Source organism: Salmo salar, unplaced genomic scaffold (genome assembly GCF_905237065.1).
Source record: "Salmo salar unplaced genomic scaffold, Ssal_v3.1, whole genome shotgun sequence".
Classification (NCBI taxonomy): domain Eukaryota; kingdom Metazoa; phylum Chordata; class Actinopteri; order Salmoniformes; family Salmonidae; genus Salmo; species Salmo salar.
In genome coordinates this window covers 33356-49674 of record NW_025550448.1, presented here as the reverse complement: position 1 = coordinate 49674, position 16319 = coordinate 33356, and the positions used below count along the sequence as shown (strand labels likewise).

Here is a 16319-nt window from a genome sequence, read left to right as displayed (position 1 = left end):
TTGGACAAAAAACACCACAATCTGAAGTCTTGTTTTAATGAAATTTCTCTGATTAACTTTAGGTCAATTTAACTGACTTTTAAAAACTATTTTTTGAAACCTGTGTTCTAAACATGAAGTAATATCATTACATTTAGCTGATCTTAGCCTATTGTACAGCTCTGTTTTAATGTGTTATAACATCACGTCAGTGTTAGTATCCATGTCAACATCGGGACATTCAACCTCCTGTCCAATGAGAACTGTCGTGACATGATGATTATGGTTCAGAGTTCTTCAGTTTGTGTTGCATTATGGAAGAAAACATGAGGTACATGCGGAGAGGATTGAAAACCTATGGGTTCTCTTTTGGTACTTGTCTCTCAGTTGTAAAGTGTCATTTATTGATTGAATGTGTTGGAGACTGAATTGTATTGTCATTGACTCACATCAGCCGGGACCTGGTGTGGTTTTATCATTCATGAGAAAATATTCTTCAAAACAACGTCTGTTTTTGAATTGTGTCCGTTTTAACACCACCTCAAATGGTACTGTATCACAACATTCACTGTTACATTTTCTATAATTTGTTTTGTTTCTACCAAGCTTTGCTGTTTAGAAATGTATGGACAACTTGGTTGATTACATGGTTCAATGTCTATAAAGAAAGATATAAATAATGGCATTATGTATTGGAAAAGAGTTCTGCTTTCTGTCTGTTGTCCATGTTTCTATAACAACAGGGTTCTAGACTTTAACGGCTTGTCCTGGATATGAACCAGGGTTCTAGGGAACGTATGTTTGGATGGTGACCAATAATGGGTAAGTAGTGAAAGCAATTCTAGCCACAGTGTTTAACTGACACAATTGGCATGTACAGTATTCACACACCTTGACTTTTTCCTCATTTTGTTACAAAGTGGGATTAAAATGGATGAAATTGTATTTTTTTTTGTCAATGATCTAGATAAGTATTCAACCCCCTGAGTCAGTACATGTTAGAATCACCTTCCTTTCTCTCTGGCAACTGAGTTAGGAAGGACGCCTACATCTTTGTAGTGACTAGGTGTATTGATACACCATCCAAAGTGTAATTAATAACTTCATCATGCTCAAAGGGATATTACATTTCTGTTTTTTTTATTTTATTTTTACCCATCTACCAATAGGTGCCCTTCTTTGTGAGGCATTGGAAAACCTCCCTAAACTTTATGGTTGAATCTGTGTTTGAAATTCACTGCTCGACTGAGGGACCTTTCAGATAATTGTTTGTGTGGGGTTCAGAAATGAGGTAGTCATTCAAAAGTCATGTTAAACATTGTTATTGCACACAGAGTGAGTCCATGCAACTTATTATGTGACTTGTTACATACATTTTTACTCCTGAACTTATTTAGGCTTGCCATAACAGGGTGGTTGAATACTTATTGACTCAAGACATTTTAGCATACATTTTTTTAAATTCTACTTTGACATTGTGGGGTATTGTGTGTAGGCCAGTGACACAAAATCTACATTTAATCAATTTTAAATTCAGGCTGTAACACAACAAAATGTGGAAAAGGTGGTGTGAATACTTTCTGAAGGCGCGGTAGGTAGAGTAGACCTATCCTTTGTCTGGCCCACTCCGGCGGCTATCAAGGATGAAAAGCCAGCGTTTTTACCTACCGATAGCGTCATCTAGTGGATAACCTCTAACCCACATCAAATACAATGCCGTTTCGTTTATTATAGGCCTACAATTAAAACATAAAAGTAATATCAGAAGGATGCTCTGATATTTCCTCATGAATGTGGTTTTGAAAAGCATATTTATTGTGTAGCCTACTTCTCAGAGTCACACACAGACCGGGGAAGGGATTCACTGTTATTTACACTCCTCCCTTCCCCCAATGGTTCTCACAGAACGGTGTGAATGGTGGTAGCCAGCTTCGTTCTGTGCCATGACTGACTTTTGAAAGCGCTTTTACTTTTAATAATGCGGCGTTACATTCGTGCATTCCTCGTGTGCATGTTGTTTGCCGTGTTCTCGGCCTTGTACGTCTATAGTAAACTATTTTATTCAGATCTGTCGGTCGGAGGAGGACTGGGTCGGAAGACTTTCCTCCATCGAGCCGCGGCCTCTCAGCGAAGCGACATTGGACAAGAAACCAGGCGAGGGCCGGACGAAACAGGCCCAGGCGATCAACACTGGTACACTAGGTAATAGTTACACTGCTTATTATATAGCTAGATTGTAATACACTTCAAAAGGCTTGAAACAAAATGAATGCATAACTTTCTTGGTGGAAAAATAATTTCCTCTGCAAGTAATGTATTGGAATGTGCACCGTTGACAGATGTCTTCTCCACGATAGTATCAGATGAACGGGTTTTTCATCAAGTTGCCTCTTTGTGAAACAAATATACAGTGACAAGACAAATTGTAACAATTCCTCTAACTTCTTGCATCCTTCCCACTTTCACTATGGTCATGGACACTGTACTTCAGTTCCAGCCCAAACAACTACATTAGGATCAAAGGATTAGGATCAAAGACTCGCAAATACATGTAAATATAGCAAAACAAGCTCAATATAGCATGGATGAACCTGTAATAAAGAAAATACGGGGTTTTTTTTGCGGGAAAGTTGACTGGTCGAATTAGGTTCAATAACATATATTTCTTCGTGACTTGACTTTTGAGAGATTTCCACAACATAAAGAGTGACACCTCTTTATTTTCATAGCTGATTGGTTGTCCGTCACCCTTTCGACCAACCCGTTGGGGTGGTGCTGGCTGACCTACTAGTAAATACGAATGTATTCTTAACTGACTTGCCTAGTTACATAAATACTAGTTACAGATGTCTTGACAACACATGTGGGCATCAGTCAGTAGTCTACACCAGAAAGCACGGAATAATAGCACGGAATAATAATAATCGGAAAACAGATTGCAGTTGTTGAAATGGAAGTTAAATCTCTGTTGGCCAACTTCAGTGGTCTCTGCTGGATTGCTAAGCAACAGGATGTGCAATTTAACGGGCGCTTATGGCCTTTAACAGTTTGTTACAGTCAACAAACTAGTGTGAATGACAAACAAGAGAATCAGGTTGCCTAGATGAACACACCCCCTTCTCTTCTGTCCTACAACAACTTTTAAATGCTAACCTTACTGCTTTCTCTCTTCAGTCAAGCAAGGGATCTCTATCAGCTATTAGGTTTAGCTGGTGGTGACGGGCATCTGGTTTGCTGTGTGATGAGAGAAGAAGAATAGCCTTTTCAAATCCTCTCTGGCCCTGTCAAATATTGACTTTAGATATGAGACTTGGAAGTTGGGAGAGAGAAGGGGAATGACAGGGCAAAGAGCTGTTCGACTGGCAAGAGAAGTCTACAAGCATGCCCCCCTCCAGGTTTGGAAGAGCAGAACAGCGTTCAGCGACGTGTCTGAACCAGTTGGTGAACCTGGCACAAATCATTGACAAAGGTTTTAACCTTTTAAATGAAACAAACTTTGATTTAACTCTAGCATACTTCTGTTTATTTGCAGGTACATCATGAGGGAAGCAGAGGGCCGTGTTTGGACAGCTGCACCCATGCACCTGGCTGTAGTGGCCTGCGGACAGAGACTAGAGGAGACTCTCACCATGCTGAAGTCTGCTGTTATGCTCAGCATCAAACCACTGTGCCTACACATCTTCGCTGAAGACCAGCTGCACGCCAGCTTTATAGAAGCTGTGAGTTGGACTGGATGCACTACTAGTCCTAAAGCCTGTGATTGGAGGCATAATAATGTGGTAGTAATGAGGTGTGATTGTGACAATGACGTTGTAATATCACATGCCCTAATATGATAATGTAATAGCATCTACATCACAACTCTAGAATATAGGCTTCAATAAAGTCCCATTTGGTCCGGTGTACATGATACACACAGAGTAGGAAACACTATGAACACTGCTCTTTCCATGACATAGACTGACCAGGTGAATCCAGGTGAAATCTATGATCCCTTGTTGGTGTCACCTGTTAAAGCTATGATCCCTTGTTGGTGTCACCTGTTAAAGCTATGATCCCTTGTTGGTGTCACCTGTTAAAGCTATGATCCCTTGTTGGTGTCACCTGTTAAAGCTATGATCCCTTGTTGGTGTCACCTGTTAAAGCTATGATCCCTTGTTGGTGTCACCTGTTAAAGCTATGATCCCTTGTTGGTGTCACCTGTTAAAGCTATGATCCCTTGTTGGTGTCACCTGTTAAAGCTATGATCCCTTGTTGATGTCACCTGTTAAAGCTATGATCCCTTGTTGATGTCACCTGTTAAAGCTATGATCCCTTGTTGATGTCACCTGTTAAAGCTATGATCCCTTGTTGATGTCACCTGTTAAAGCTATGATCCCATGTTGATGTCACCTGTTAAAGCTATGATCCCATGTTGATGTCACCTGTTAAAGCTATGATCCCTTGTTGATGTCACCTGTTAAAGCTATGATCCCTTGTTGATGTCACCTGTTAAAGCTATGATCCCTTGTTGATGTCACCTGTTAAAGCTTATTTTTCATGTTAAGCTATGATCCCTTGTTGATGTCACCTGTTAAAGCTATGATCCCTTGTTGGTGCAACTCAATATTCTGAATGTGTTCCTAATGTTTGGTATAGTCCATGTATAACCTAGACCCGGGGCGTAAAACTAATTCCATGGAGGTCCCAGCTCTTGCAGGTTTTTTCCTTTCAAATAAGCTCTAGACAACCAGCTGAGGGGAGTTCCTTACTAATTAGTGACCTTAATTCATCAGTCAAGTACAAGGGAGGAGGGAGAACCTGCAGCCACTCAGCCCTCCGTGGAATGAGTTTAACACGTGGCCTAGAGGTTATCTATCTTGTCTATAAACTTTTGAGTTTTTACCTCTTTTTAAAACCTCTGTGAAATAACACTTGTCTGTTTGCTTTGTTCTGTGTTTAGTTAGAGTCGTGGCCAAGTTCGTTCCGCTCCAGGTTTAACTACACTCTGTACCCCATCACCTTTCCCCATGAGAATGCTGGAGAGTGGAAGAAGCTCTTCAAACCATGTGCTTCTCAGAGACTCTTCCTACCTGTGAGTTTCATAGCTGGAGAAATTCTATTTAGTTTAATTAAATATTAGCATGATGATGGTTTCCAGTGCCTCAAAATAATATCTTGGAGTGACTGTAAAAGTGTTACTATAAATATGTACACTAACTGGATTGTCTGTTTTCTGATTCTCTCTTGTCTTCAGTTGATCCTAAAGGAGGTGGACTCAGACATCTTGTTCTTGGCCTCTGACCTCTGTTTCTGTCCCCCAGCTCATCCTAAAGGAGGTGGATTCTCTAGTCTACGTGGACTCGGACATCTTGTTCCTCCAGCCTGTCGACGCTCTGTGGTCCCTGCTAGCTCACTTCAACGCTAGCCAGCTGGCCGCCATGGCGCCGGAGCACGAGGAGCCACGCATCGCCTGGTACAGTCGCTTCGCCCGCCACCCCTACTATGGCAGGACGGGCATCAACTCTGGAGTCATGCTCATGAACATGACACGCATCAGGGCCACACACTTCAAGGTAATATAAACTTCTACCAGCAGAGGTCACCATTGCAATACAGTCAGCTATAATGTCATCCAGAGATGGGAGAATCGAGATTTTCTACAATAATTGTATCCCTGTTGAATGAATGACAAACAAAACTCATAAAGATGTTTGCACAGGCTCTTCGATTTTCCACTTCCACAATGTAACACACTCTGTCCTGTTCTGTGTGATCAGAATGACATGACGTCAGTGGGTCTGAGGTGGGAGGAGCTGCTGATGCCCCTACTGCAGAAATATAAACTAAACATGACCTGGGGAGACCAGGACCTGCTCAACATCATCTTCCATCACAACCCTGGTGAGACTCACAGCTCAGTACCTTCCTTATTACACCACATGATGAGTCACATGACATATAGACAGTGTATATGGTTGTTATAGTAGAAACGTCTTCCATCACAACCCTGGTGAGACTCTCAGCTCAGTACCTTCCTTATTACACCACATGATGAGTCACATGACATATAGACAGTGTATATGGTTGTTATAGTAGAAACGTCTTCCATCACAACCCTGGTGAGACTCTCAGCTCAGTACCTTCCTTATTACACCACATGATGAGTCACATGACATATAGACAGTGTATATGGTTGTAAAAGTAGAAACGTCTTCCATCACAACCCTGGTGAGACTCACAGCTCAGTACCTTCCTTATTACACCACATGATGAGTCACATGACATATAGACAGTGTATATGGTTGTTATAGTAGAAACGTCTTCCATCACAACCCTGGTGAGACTCACAGCTCAGTACCTTCCTTATTACACCACATGATGAGTCACATGACATATAGACAGTGTATATGGTTGTTATAGTAGAAACGTCTTCCATCACAACCCTGGTGAGACTCTCAGCTCAGTACCTTCCTTATTACACCACATGATGAGTCACATGACATATAGACAGTGTATATGGTTGTTATAGTAGAAACGTCTTCCATCACAACCCTGGTGAGACTCTCAGCTCAGTACCTTCCTTATTACACCACATGATGAGTCACATGACATATAGACAGTGTATATGGTTGTTATAGTAGAAACGTCTTCCATCACAACCCTGGTGAGACTCTCAGCTCAGTACCTTCCTTATTACACCACATGATGAGTCACATGACATATAGACAGTGTATATGGTTGTTATAGTAGAAACGTCTTCCATCACAACCCTGGTGAGACTCACAGCTCAGTACCTTCCTTATTACACCACATGATGAGTCACATGACATATAGACAGTGTATATGGTTGTTATAGTAGAAACGTCTTCCATCACAACCCTGGTGAGACTCTCAGCTCAGTACCTTCCTTATTACACCACATGATGAGTCACATGACATATAGACAGTGTATATGGTTGTTATAGTAGAAACGTCTTCCATCACAACCCTGGTGAGACTCTCAGCTCAGTACCTTCCTTATTACACCACATGATGAGTCACATGACATATAGACAGTGTATATGGTTGTTATAGTAGAAACGTCTTCCATCACAACCCTGGTGAGACTCAACTCTCAACACATAGCTGTTTAACACACCATTCAAAATGATTTTACTGCTGCAGTTGAATTATTTGTCACTTTTATTTTCTATTTTTTACTTAACACTTTTTTTAATGCATTGTTGGTTATATGCATTGTTGGTTATATGCTTGTAAGTATGGTCTACACCTGTTGTACTCGGCACGTGACAAATAAAATTAGATTTGATTAGAAACATGAACCTTTTAAATGTAATAGTTGTGGCAGGTATCCCAGTTTCAGCCCTGCAGGGCAGCAGTGTATTGTCTTGCCTTATTGTTTACCTGGGTAATAAGGTGTGTGTCGAGATAATCAACTAAGCTCCAGGGCGATAAGACAACCAGAAGTATTGGATTGGTGCCCCTCTAAACTAGCCTTTGTCTCTCCCCCTCCAGAGTGTCTGTTGGAAGTTCCCTGCCACTGGAACTACCGTCCAGACCACTGTATCTACGGCAGTAACTGTGGCTCCGCGGAGGAGGAGGGTATCTTTATCCTGCACGGGAACAGAGGAGTGTACCATGACCTCAAACAGCCTGCCTTCAGGGCCGTCTACGACGCCATACGACAGGTAAACTAAACGATCACAGATCTACGACGCCATACGACAGGTAAACTAAACGATCACAGATCTACGACGCCATACGACAGGTAAACTAAACGATCACAGATCTACGACGCCATACGACAGGTAAACTAAACGATCACAGATCTACGACGCCATACGACAGGTAAACTAAACGATCACAGATCTACGACGCCATACGACAGGTAAACTAAACGATCACAGATCTACGACGCCATACGACAGGTAAACTAAATGATCACAGATCTACGACGCCATACGACAGGTAAACTAAACGATCACAGATCTACGACGCCATACGACAGGTAAACTAAACGATCACAGATCTACGACGCCATACGACAGGTAAACTAAATGATCACAGATCTACGACGCCATACGACAGGTAAACTAAACGATCAAAGATCTACGACGCCATACGACAGGTAAACTAAACGATCAAAGATCTACGACGCCATACGACAGGTAAACTAAACGATCAAAGATCTACGACGCCATACGACAGGTAAACTAAACGATCAAAGATCTACGACGCCATACGACAGGTAAACTAAACGATCAAAGATCTACGACGCCATACGACAGGTAAACTAAACGATCAAAGATCTACGACGCCATACGACAGGTAAACTAAACGATCAAAGATCTACGACGCCATACGACAGGTAAACTAAACGATCAAAGATCTACGACGCCATACGACAGGTAAACTAAACGATCAAAGATCTACGACGCCATACGACAGGTAAACTAAACGATCACAGATCTACGACGCCAAACGACAGGTAAGCTAAACGATCACAGATCTACAACGCCAAACGACAGGTAAACTAAACGATCACAGATCTACAACGCCAAACGACAGGTAGGCTAAACAATCACAGAGCAATATTTCAGCCCGCCTTCTGGGCCGTCTACGATGCCATACGACAGGTAAACTAAACGATCACAGATCAGGGTTTCCAGATGGGAAAACAACTTGTTTTTCATTGATTGTGTATTAGGTGTGTAAGGAAATGGTTGTTTGTGCATCCAGACCACTTCTATGCAGATCTCCACAAGTTTCAGTGTTGAGTGAAACAGATTTCCTCATAAGGATGTGTTCTAACTGATCACAGTTGTTTTAATGATATCGACTACACTGGGCATTTGTTTAATGACATCAGCAATGTCCAGGTTTGTATTGCTTTCCTATAACTAAGGATCGAGCGTCCATCAGAAAGATGCCTGGTCAATATTGCGTCCTTGCCTCTTAGTACATCTGACACACACACACACACCTCATACATAATATCTGAGAGTATTAAAGCCACACTTAAACCAAGGCCCAGGAAAGAGCAGTAAAGTTTTAGTGCTGATGGTACATGTAGAGGCTGTCTCCACTGGCACAGTGCTCCGTCATCCTCATAAAAACAACACACACATTGGAAATGGAGCTTTATGACCGGTGGGGAGGGCTTAACTTTTAGTAACCCAATATCAGGGACTAAACCAAACGAGAGGACGTAAAATAGTAATCCCCTTTGATTTCCTGTGAGTGCTGTAAAGGTACTTCCATTATTGGGAAGAGGAGAAGACTGATTGTGTAATCTGTAGTTGGACTGAGGAGGATAATAAGGTGGGATTTAACCATGTTGAGGCTTTTATCTCTCTACATCACCTCAGCAGCTTCATGGACATTTATTCCACTGAAAAGAAAGGTTGGACGTTTCTTAGGCTTCATACAACTATTAAAACATGTTTCACTACCCGTCTATTTGATCACACATTAAAAGCATGCAATGATGTGAATTGTACTGATTGTAAGTTGCTCTGTATAAGAGCTTCTGCCAAATGACTCAAATGTAATGAATTTCTGGCCACAGCTGTAGTAGATATCTAGAACTGTGGACTTCACATGTAGTGCCTGTTTGGTAACAGAATGTTCTATTTCTCAGTACTCATTTAGGGAGGATCCTGTGAGCTCTCTGCTGGTCCCACTGGAAGAAGAGCTGTTGAAGACTACCCGTTCATACTGTGGTAAATCACATGTTCTGTTTACTAAGAGACTGGCTCACAGCCTGGCCAACGTCAACAGAGATGCTCAGCGTCCACATGGACGGTAGTCTGATGTCCTGGGCCTCTATGCTGTCCTATAGTGTTGTCATGGTCAGAGATGGTAGCCTGGGTCCTGTTCATTAGAGCACACTGTAGCAAAACCTTTTGCAACGGAAAACTAAAATGGGTGTTTCTTATTGGACAAGTTGAGCTAGTGCCTACTCTGTTTCATTTCGTCGTCTTCTGTTTCATGACTACTTGGCACCTACAGTGTCTACAGCTACATGGTGGAAGGAATTTATTTTTATATTTTTATTTAACTAGGCAAGTCAATTAAGAACAAATTCTTATTTTACAATGACTGCCTACCCCGGCCCAACCCTCCCCTAACCCGGACGACGCTGGGCCAGTTGCGGGCCACCCTATGGGACTCCTGATCACGGCCGGTTGTGATACAGCCCGGGATCAAACCAGGGTCTGTAGTGACGCCTCTAGCATCGAGATGCAGTGTCTTAGACCGCTGCGCCACTCGGGAGGAAGAGACTACATGGACGTTGGTGACTTCATATGCTGGAGATACATGCTGTGTGTGAAGAATGACACCGCTGTCATCACTACAGACCCCATATCCTGTTCAGCGTTTCTCTGGTCATAGTCATCTGTATAGTAGGCTATATGGCATTTCCAATGCTGATGAGGCTCTTCTTTAATAGTGCTGTCTGCTGTATTCAAGAGGCCTTGCTATCCATATTGGAGAATTTGCCACAATGGTCTTATCCGGCCTGCAGAACATGACTAAACTCAATCAGCCTTTCTAAGCTAAATGGTACCTCTCCTATTGACAAAGAGCTACTCTGAGCCTTCTGCCATAATGTGAACAGCATAGTGCCATGGGAGAAGAAGAAGGCACAGACCGGAAGCTATTTTGGAGTTTGCTTTATCAAAAATGCACTTTTTTTAATGCCAGTCTTTCCCCTTTATATATTAAGATAAGTGGAACAAGATGCGTATTAATGTGAGTTCTGGATGTTTTCAGTTTATTGTCATTCTTTAGTTTTTGTGTCAATTTGTTTACTTCAGAAATAGTTACAACCAGTACTTCTCTTTGTATGTTATATTCTTTGTGAAATTTGTATTAGATGTGGTATGGAAGAAGCCGTCCATACTTTCTGCACTGATCTGTTTCATACATATTTTTCATACATTTCTTAAAGTCTTTATTACTTTGGTGGTTTGGGCAATTCCATCCTTAAAACATGCTGGGACGTTGTCTTTGAAGAAGCACTTTGTTCTGCAGTCAGTCAGTTTTCATTTATTGTTCAGACGACAAATTGTACATTATTTTGCGTTGTGTTTATAGCTAATACCAAAGTTTTTTGCACTGTTGAACGTATATTGGAAACATTGACCGTCAAAACAAATAACTTCCTTCTGTCTGTCATAAAATGATCTTGAAAATGTTTAGTCATTTTTACAATACATGTCTTCCTAATGTTTACTTTATGTATAAACAGGTAAATGCAGTATATTTTGTACCAGAAAGGTAGCACGCACCTTTTTGTATATGTCTGTCACTGTATCTTAACCAACAGTAATGTATTCTGTTAAATTAAATCCAGTAGTACACAATTTGATAGCTTGCCACCAGATGGCAGCATTTCTGCATCATGAACAGCAGTTAGCTGGACTAGAGGAGAGACTGTCGGGTTCACCAATTACATTGAGGGGGATTCATGACTAAATGTGGAACAAATATACACAGTTTACAAAATGTATGCCATCAAAATATCTATGCAGCAATAATGTTATGTGGTGCTGCCTGTGCAGTTTAGATGGGAGTCAATCTGTCAATAAATCAAGTATAAATACTTTATGATTGTCCCTACAGTTAACAGCTACGTAGTGGAGGTAGTATTTTACAACTATTCACTATGTCAATATTAATATTCCCTGCCTGATATTCCCTGCCATCGCCCTAATAACTCTTGTGAACTTGTGCTTGGCATGCGGCTTGGCTATTGTCTCCGTTGATTGTGTCATATCACCTCAACTTCAAGCAAACCATGGAACAAACTCCTAACCTCCCGCACCGTTCCTTATTAGATGATCAGATTTCCACTGATACTCAGCATCTTTTTCATTTATTCTGCGAAGGTCAGGGACTTAGATTGATGGCATGTTTCTGTAGCTGCTCCTCACAGATCAATATAACAGTAAATACCCTATGACCTGGCCATCTGGGGCCCTGGTGTCTGTCTCTGCTTTGAGCTGCTCATAAAGTGGAACTGATGGACCGTTAACATAACGCTGTAGGGCCCGTCTCTACTGCCATGGCATTGGCAATATTGAATGGTGTTATAGTGTAATGCACCTTCCCATCTATATATTCATGGGTCCATCCCAAATGCCACCCTATTCCCTATGTAGTGCACTACTTTTGAGCAAGTTCCTATGGGCTGTGCTATGGGCCCTGGCGAATGGTAGTGAGGTGAATTGAAGTGCACTAAATGGGGAATAGAAAGGGAAGGGAAAGGGGTGTACCCTGCATTCAACTGAAATGTGTCTTCCTCATTTAACCCAACCCCTCTGAATCAGAGAGGTGAGGAGGGCTGCCTTAATCAACATCCAGGTCTTCGGCAACTGGGGAATACTGCCTTGTTCAGGGGAACAGTGGGTTAACTGCCTTGTTCAGGGGAACAGTGGGTTAACTGCCTTGTTCAGGGGAACAGTGGGTTAACTGCCTTGTTCAGGGGAACAGTGGGTTAACTGCCTTGTTCAGGGGAACAGTGGGTTAACTGCCTTGTTCAGGGGAACAGTGGGTTAACTGCCTTGTTCAGGGGAACAGTGGGTTAACTGCCTTGTTCAGGGAAACAGTGGGTTAACTGCCTTGTTCAGGGGAACAGTGGGTTAACTGCCTTGTTCAGGGGAACAGTGGGTTAACTGCCTTGTTCAGGGGAACAGTGGGTTAACTGCCTTGTTCAGGGGAACAGTGGGTTAACTGCCTTGTTCAGGGGAACAGTGGGTTAACTGCCTTGTTCAGGGGAACAGTGGGTTAACTGCCTTGTTCAGGGGAACAGTGGGTTAACTGCCTTGTTCAGGGAAACACTGGGTTAACTGCCTTGCTCAGGGGCAGAACGACAGATTTTTACCTTGTCAGCTCAGGGATTTGATCCAGAAACCTTTCGGTTACTATTCCAACCCTCTAACCAGGCAGTGCCATTTTGTATGTAACCCATCCCTTTACTGCTGTGGTGTTAGTCTGATTCATAACGTGACAGAGCTTCATTTATCACTTCATCTATAAGAGCTTATCAATGACTTTGATTGACCTTTGTGGTCAAACGTACCAAGTAACTTCCTCGTTCCCAGGGGATGAAGACAATGGGAGGGGCTTCAGCACAATGTTAGAAATTCAATATTTTCTATCAGCTCGTTTTTACTTCCCTGAAAGTCTCAAGTTTTATATCCTCATAAATAACTCTGATTTCATTTCTGGCCAGGGGTTAGGGATGGAGCTGGTTCAGATAAATTCATGACCTCAAGCAGTCAGTACCGCTGGTCAATGTTCTAGTAGAGGGAAGTACGTGTGTGTGTTATTATCCATCCAAAATAAACCTATTTCTTTTCAATGGTTGACAAGGTAACGAGTTTGTCCTGTGGAAGCCTTGGTTATCTCAACAAGAGGTTGTCTATTATTCTGCAGCTTGAGAGTTATATAGAGATGAAGGGATGAGAAAAGAAGGTGAAGAATACAGAGGGACGGAGAGACCATGAGGTGGAAAATAGAACAGCAGGAAAGGACAAGGCTGTGATACTTAAATCTTCTAAAACATTACCAACCTTGTTAACACTTTACATGAAGTTTCCCCTATTACTATGTCGCTAACACAGTAATAACTTAATGACATGGTAAAACCTATGGAACTACTGTGTCATTACACGGTCATAGGGTTGTCATGGAATCACTTATTCCACAATTGGAATAAGGAATGTGTAATTACACATTCACTTGCTGAAGGTTATTCCACATGTGTAACTACTGATGTTATTGTTCCTGTTCCACAATGTAAGTAATGTTTTGTAATCACACGTTTGAAAGTAATCCGTGAATTACCATGTTAATAACTTAAACCTAAATCTGACCTTGTTACATATAACTGCATGTAAGGTTCCATTACCATTGAATCCACATGTAATACCATGTTGATAAATAGACTAGGACCTGGTAACAACAATTGTAACAATGCACTGTCATCATCTAACCCTGTCATCATCTAACCCTGTCATCATCTAACCCTGTCATCATCTTACCCTGTCATCATCTAACCCTGTCATCATCTAACCCTGTCATCATCTAACCCTGTCATCATCTAACCCTGTCATCATCTAACCCTGTCATCAGCTTACCCTGTCATCATCTAACCCTGTCATCATCTAACCGTGTCGTCATCTAACCCTGTCATCATCTAACCCTGTCATCATCTAACCCTGTCATCAGCTAACCCTGTCGTCATCTAACCCTGTCATCATCTAACCCTGTCGTCATCTAACCCTGTCGTCATCTAACCCTGTCGTCATCTAACCCTGTCGTCATCTAACCCTGTCGTCATCTAACCCCGTCGTCATCTAACCCCGTCGTCATCTAACCCCGTCGTCATCTAACCCCGTCGTCATCTAACCCTGTCGTCATCTAACCCCGTCGTCATCTAACCCCGTCGTCAGCTAACCCTGTCGTCATCAGCTAACCCTGTCGTCAGCTAACCCTGTCGTCATCTAACCCTGTCGTCATCTAACCCTGTCGTCAGCTAACCCTGTCATCAGCTTACCCTGTCATCATCTAACCCTGTCATCATCTCATCTAACCCTGTCGTCAGCTTATCCTGTCATCATCTAACCCATCATCATCTAACCCTGTCATCAGCTAACCTGTCATGTTTGTTTCTATGACCTGGCTCAAAGGCTATAATGAATCAAGTGTAATGTCTGAACAATGTAGTTACATAGGATGTATTGTAATTAGGAACAAGCAACTTCATGTAAAATGAAACCCTGTAGAGTGTAACCTTTATAATTACTATACAACCTTTGTAGACAATAGGCTACCAGGATAAATTAGGAAATCAATACAAAAAAATGTAAGAGAAAATTTACATTTGTTACATTGTACTTACAATCTGTAAAAGGATCCGCCCCTTTTTTCAATTTTGGCCTAAAATGACACACCCAAATCTAACTGCCTGTAGCTCAGGCCCTGAAGCAAGGATATGCATATTCTTGACGCCATTTGAAAGGATGAACTTTGAAGTTTGTGGAAATGTGAAAGGAATATAGAAGAATAAAGCACATTAGATCTGGTTAAAGCTAATACAAAGAAAAAAACAACAATTTTTTAAATATTTTTTGTGCCATCTTTGAAATGCAAGAGAAAGGCCATTATGTATTATTCCAGCCCAGGTGCAATTTGGATTTTGGCCACTAGATGGCAGCAGTGTATGTGCAAAGTTGTAGACTGATCCAATGAACCATTGCATTTATGTTCCAAATTTTGTGTCAAGACTGCCCAAATGTGCCTTTTCAAGTTCAAAACTGTGCACTCTCCTCAAACAATAGCATGCTATTATTTCACTGTAATAGCTACTGTAAATTGGACTGTGCAGTTAGATTAACAACAATTTAAGCTTTCTGCCAATATCAGATATGTCTTTGTCCTGGGAAATGTTACTTACAACCTCATGCTAATCACATTAGACTACGTTAGCTCAACCGTCCCGTGGGGTGGACACCGATCCTGAAGTTAACAACTAAATCTGTAATTACAATGTTGATAAAAGGGATATACATGTACCTACCCAGGAGCATATGCTATGATTAGATGCCAAGTGTCTAATCAGAGTAGGCTGTCAGAAAGGCTTAAAGACAGGATTAATATGAATGATGTCAGAGGGACATTTTGTCAATATTTGTCAATTGATCATTGAGGACAGAGGCTCATGAAGAGGACAGGCTACCAGCTTCCCTTCTTCTGTCCCTCCATGCCAACTCCCTCCTTCCCTCCCTACCTCCCTCTGTCCCTCCCTCCATGCCAACCCCCCCCTCATCCTTCCCACCCTACTCGACTCCCTTGGCTGTGAAGTAAATGTAACATATTTGATAGGATGACTTCCGCACATAGCATTTTAAGTACTTGTCATATGCCATCTCTAGATCTACGTGAGGAAATGGATTCTACATGTCCCAGCTATTAGGGACAGGGATTAGAGATGGAGATAAAACTAACGAAGGGAGAGAGAGAGAGTTTCCTTCATAGATACATGTAAGTCCCAAATTGCACCCTATTCCCTATGTGCATGTACTTTTGACCAGAGGCATATGCGCCCTCGTCTAAAGTAGTGCACTATATAGGGAATAGGGTGCCATTTGGGACACACTGTATCTGTTGCTTATTTCCATGTCGGTTGATGGCTTGGTCTTCAACTAGATGGTGATGTCAGCTTCCTCCTGATATTGAGACTGGTACTGTAATCAACGGGGCCTCATTAACGCCACTCTGATTATGTTGTCATTGCGTTCAGTGATTATAGTGGCAACATGCTTTTACATCTAACAGTGTTACTGCCT

At 41.9% G+C, this 16319-nt stretch overlaps 1 protein-coding gene across 2 annotated transcripts; it reads left to right on the top strand.

Moving 5' to 3' along the window:
• The first annotated feature begins 513 nt into the window (after positions 1-513).
• LOC106576517 (glucoside xylosyltransferase 1) lies at positions 514-11572 on the top strand. Of its 2 annotated transcripts, XM_045713804.1 has the most exons (8): positions 514-801; positions 2046-2181; positions 3512-3698; positions 4922-5053; positions 5283-5534; positions 5739-5862; positions 7477-7649; positions 9602-11572. In XM_045713804.1, exons 1-8 carry the CDS (start codon positions 798-800, stop codon positions 9767-9769), a joined length of 1176 nt encoding a protein of 391 aa, XP_045569760.1. In that variant the 5' UTR covers positions 514-797; the 3' UTR covers positions 9770-11572. The 2 variants fall into 2 exon arrangements, with proteins under 2 accessions (XP_045569760.1, XP_045569759.1); XM_045713803.1 differs by lacking the exon at positions 514-801 and having other exon boundaries at positions 1516-2181.
• Positions 11573-16319: the final 4747 nt, after the last annotated feature.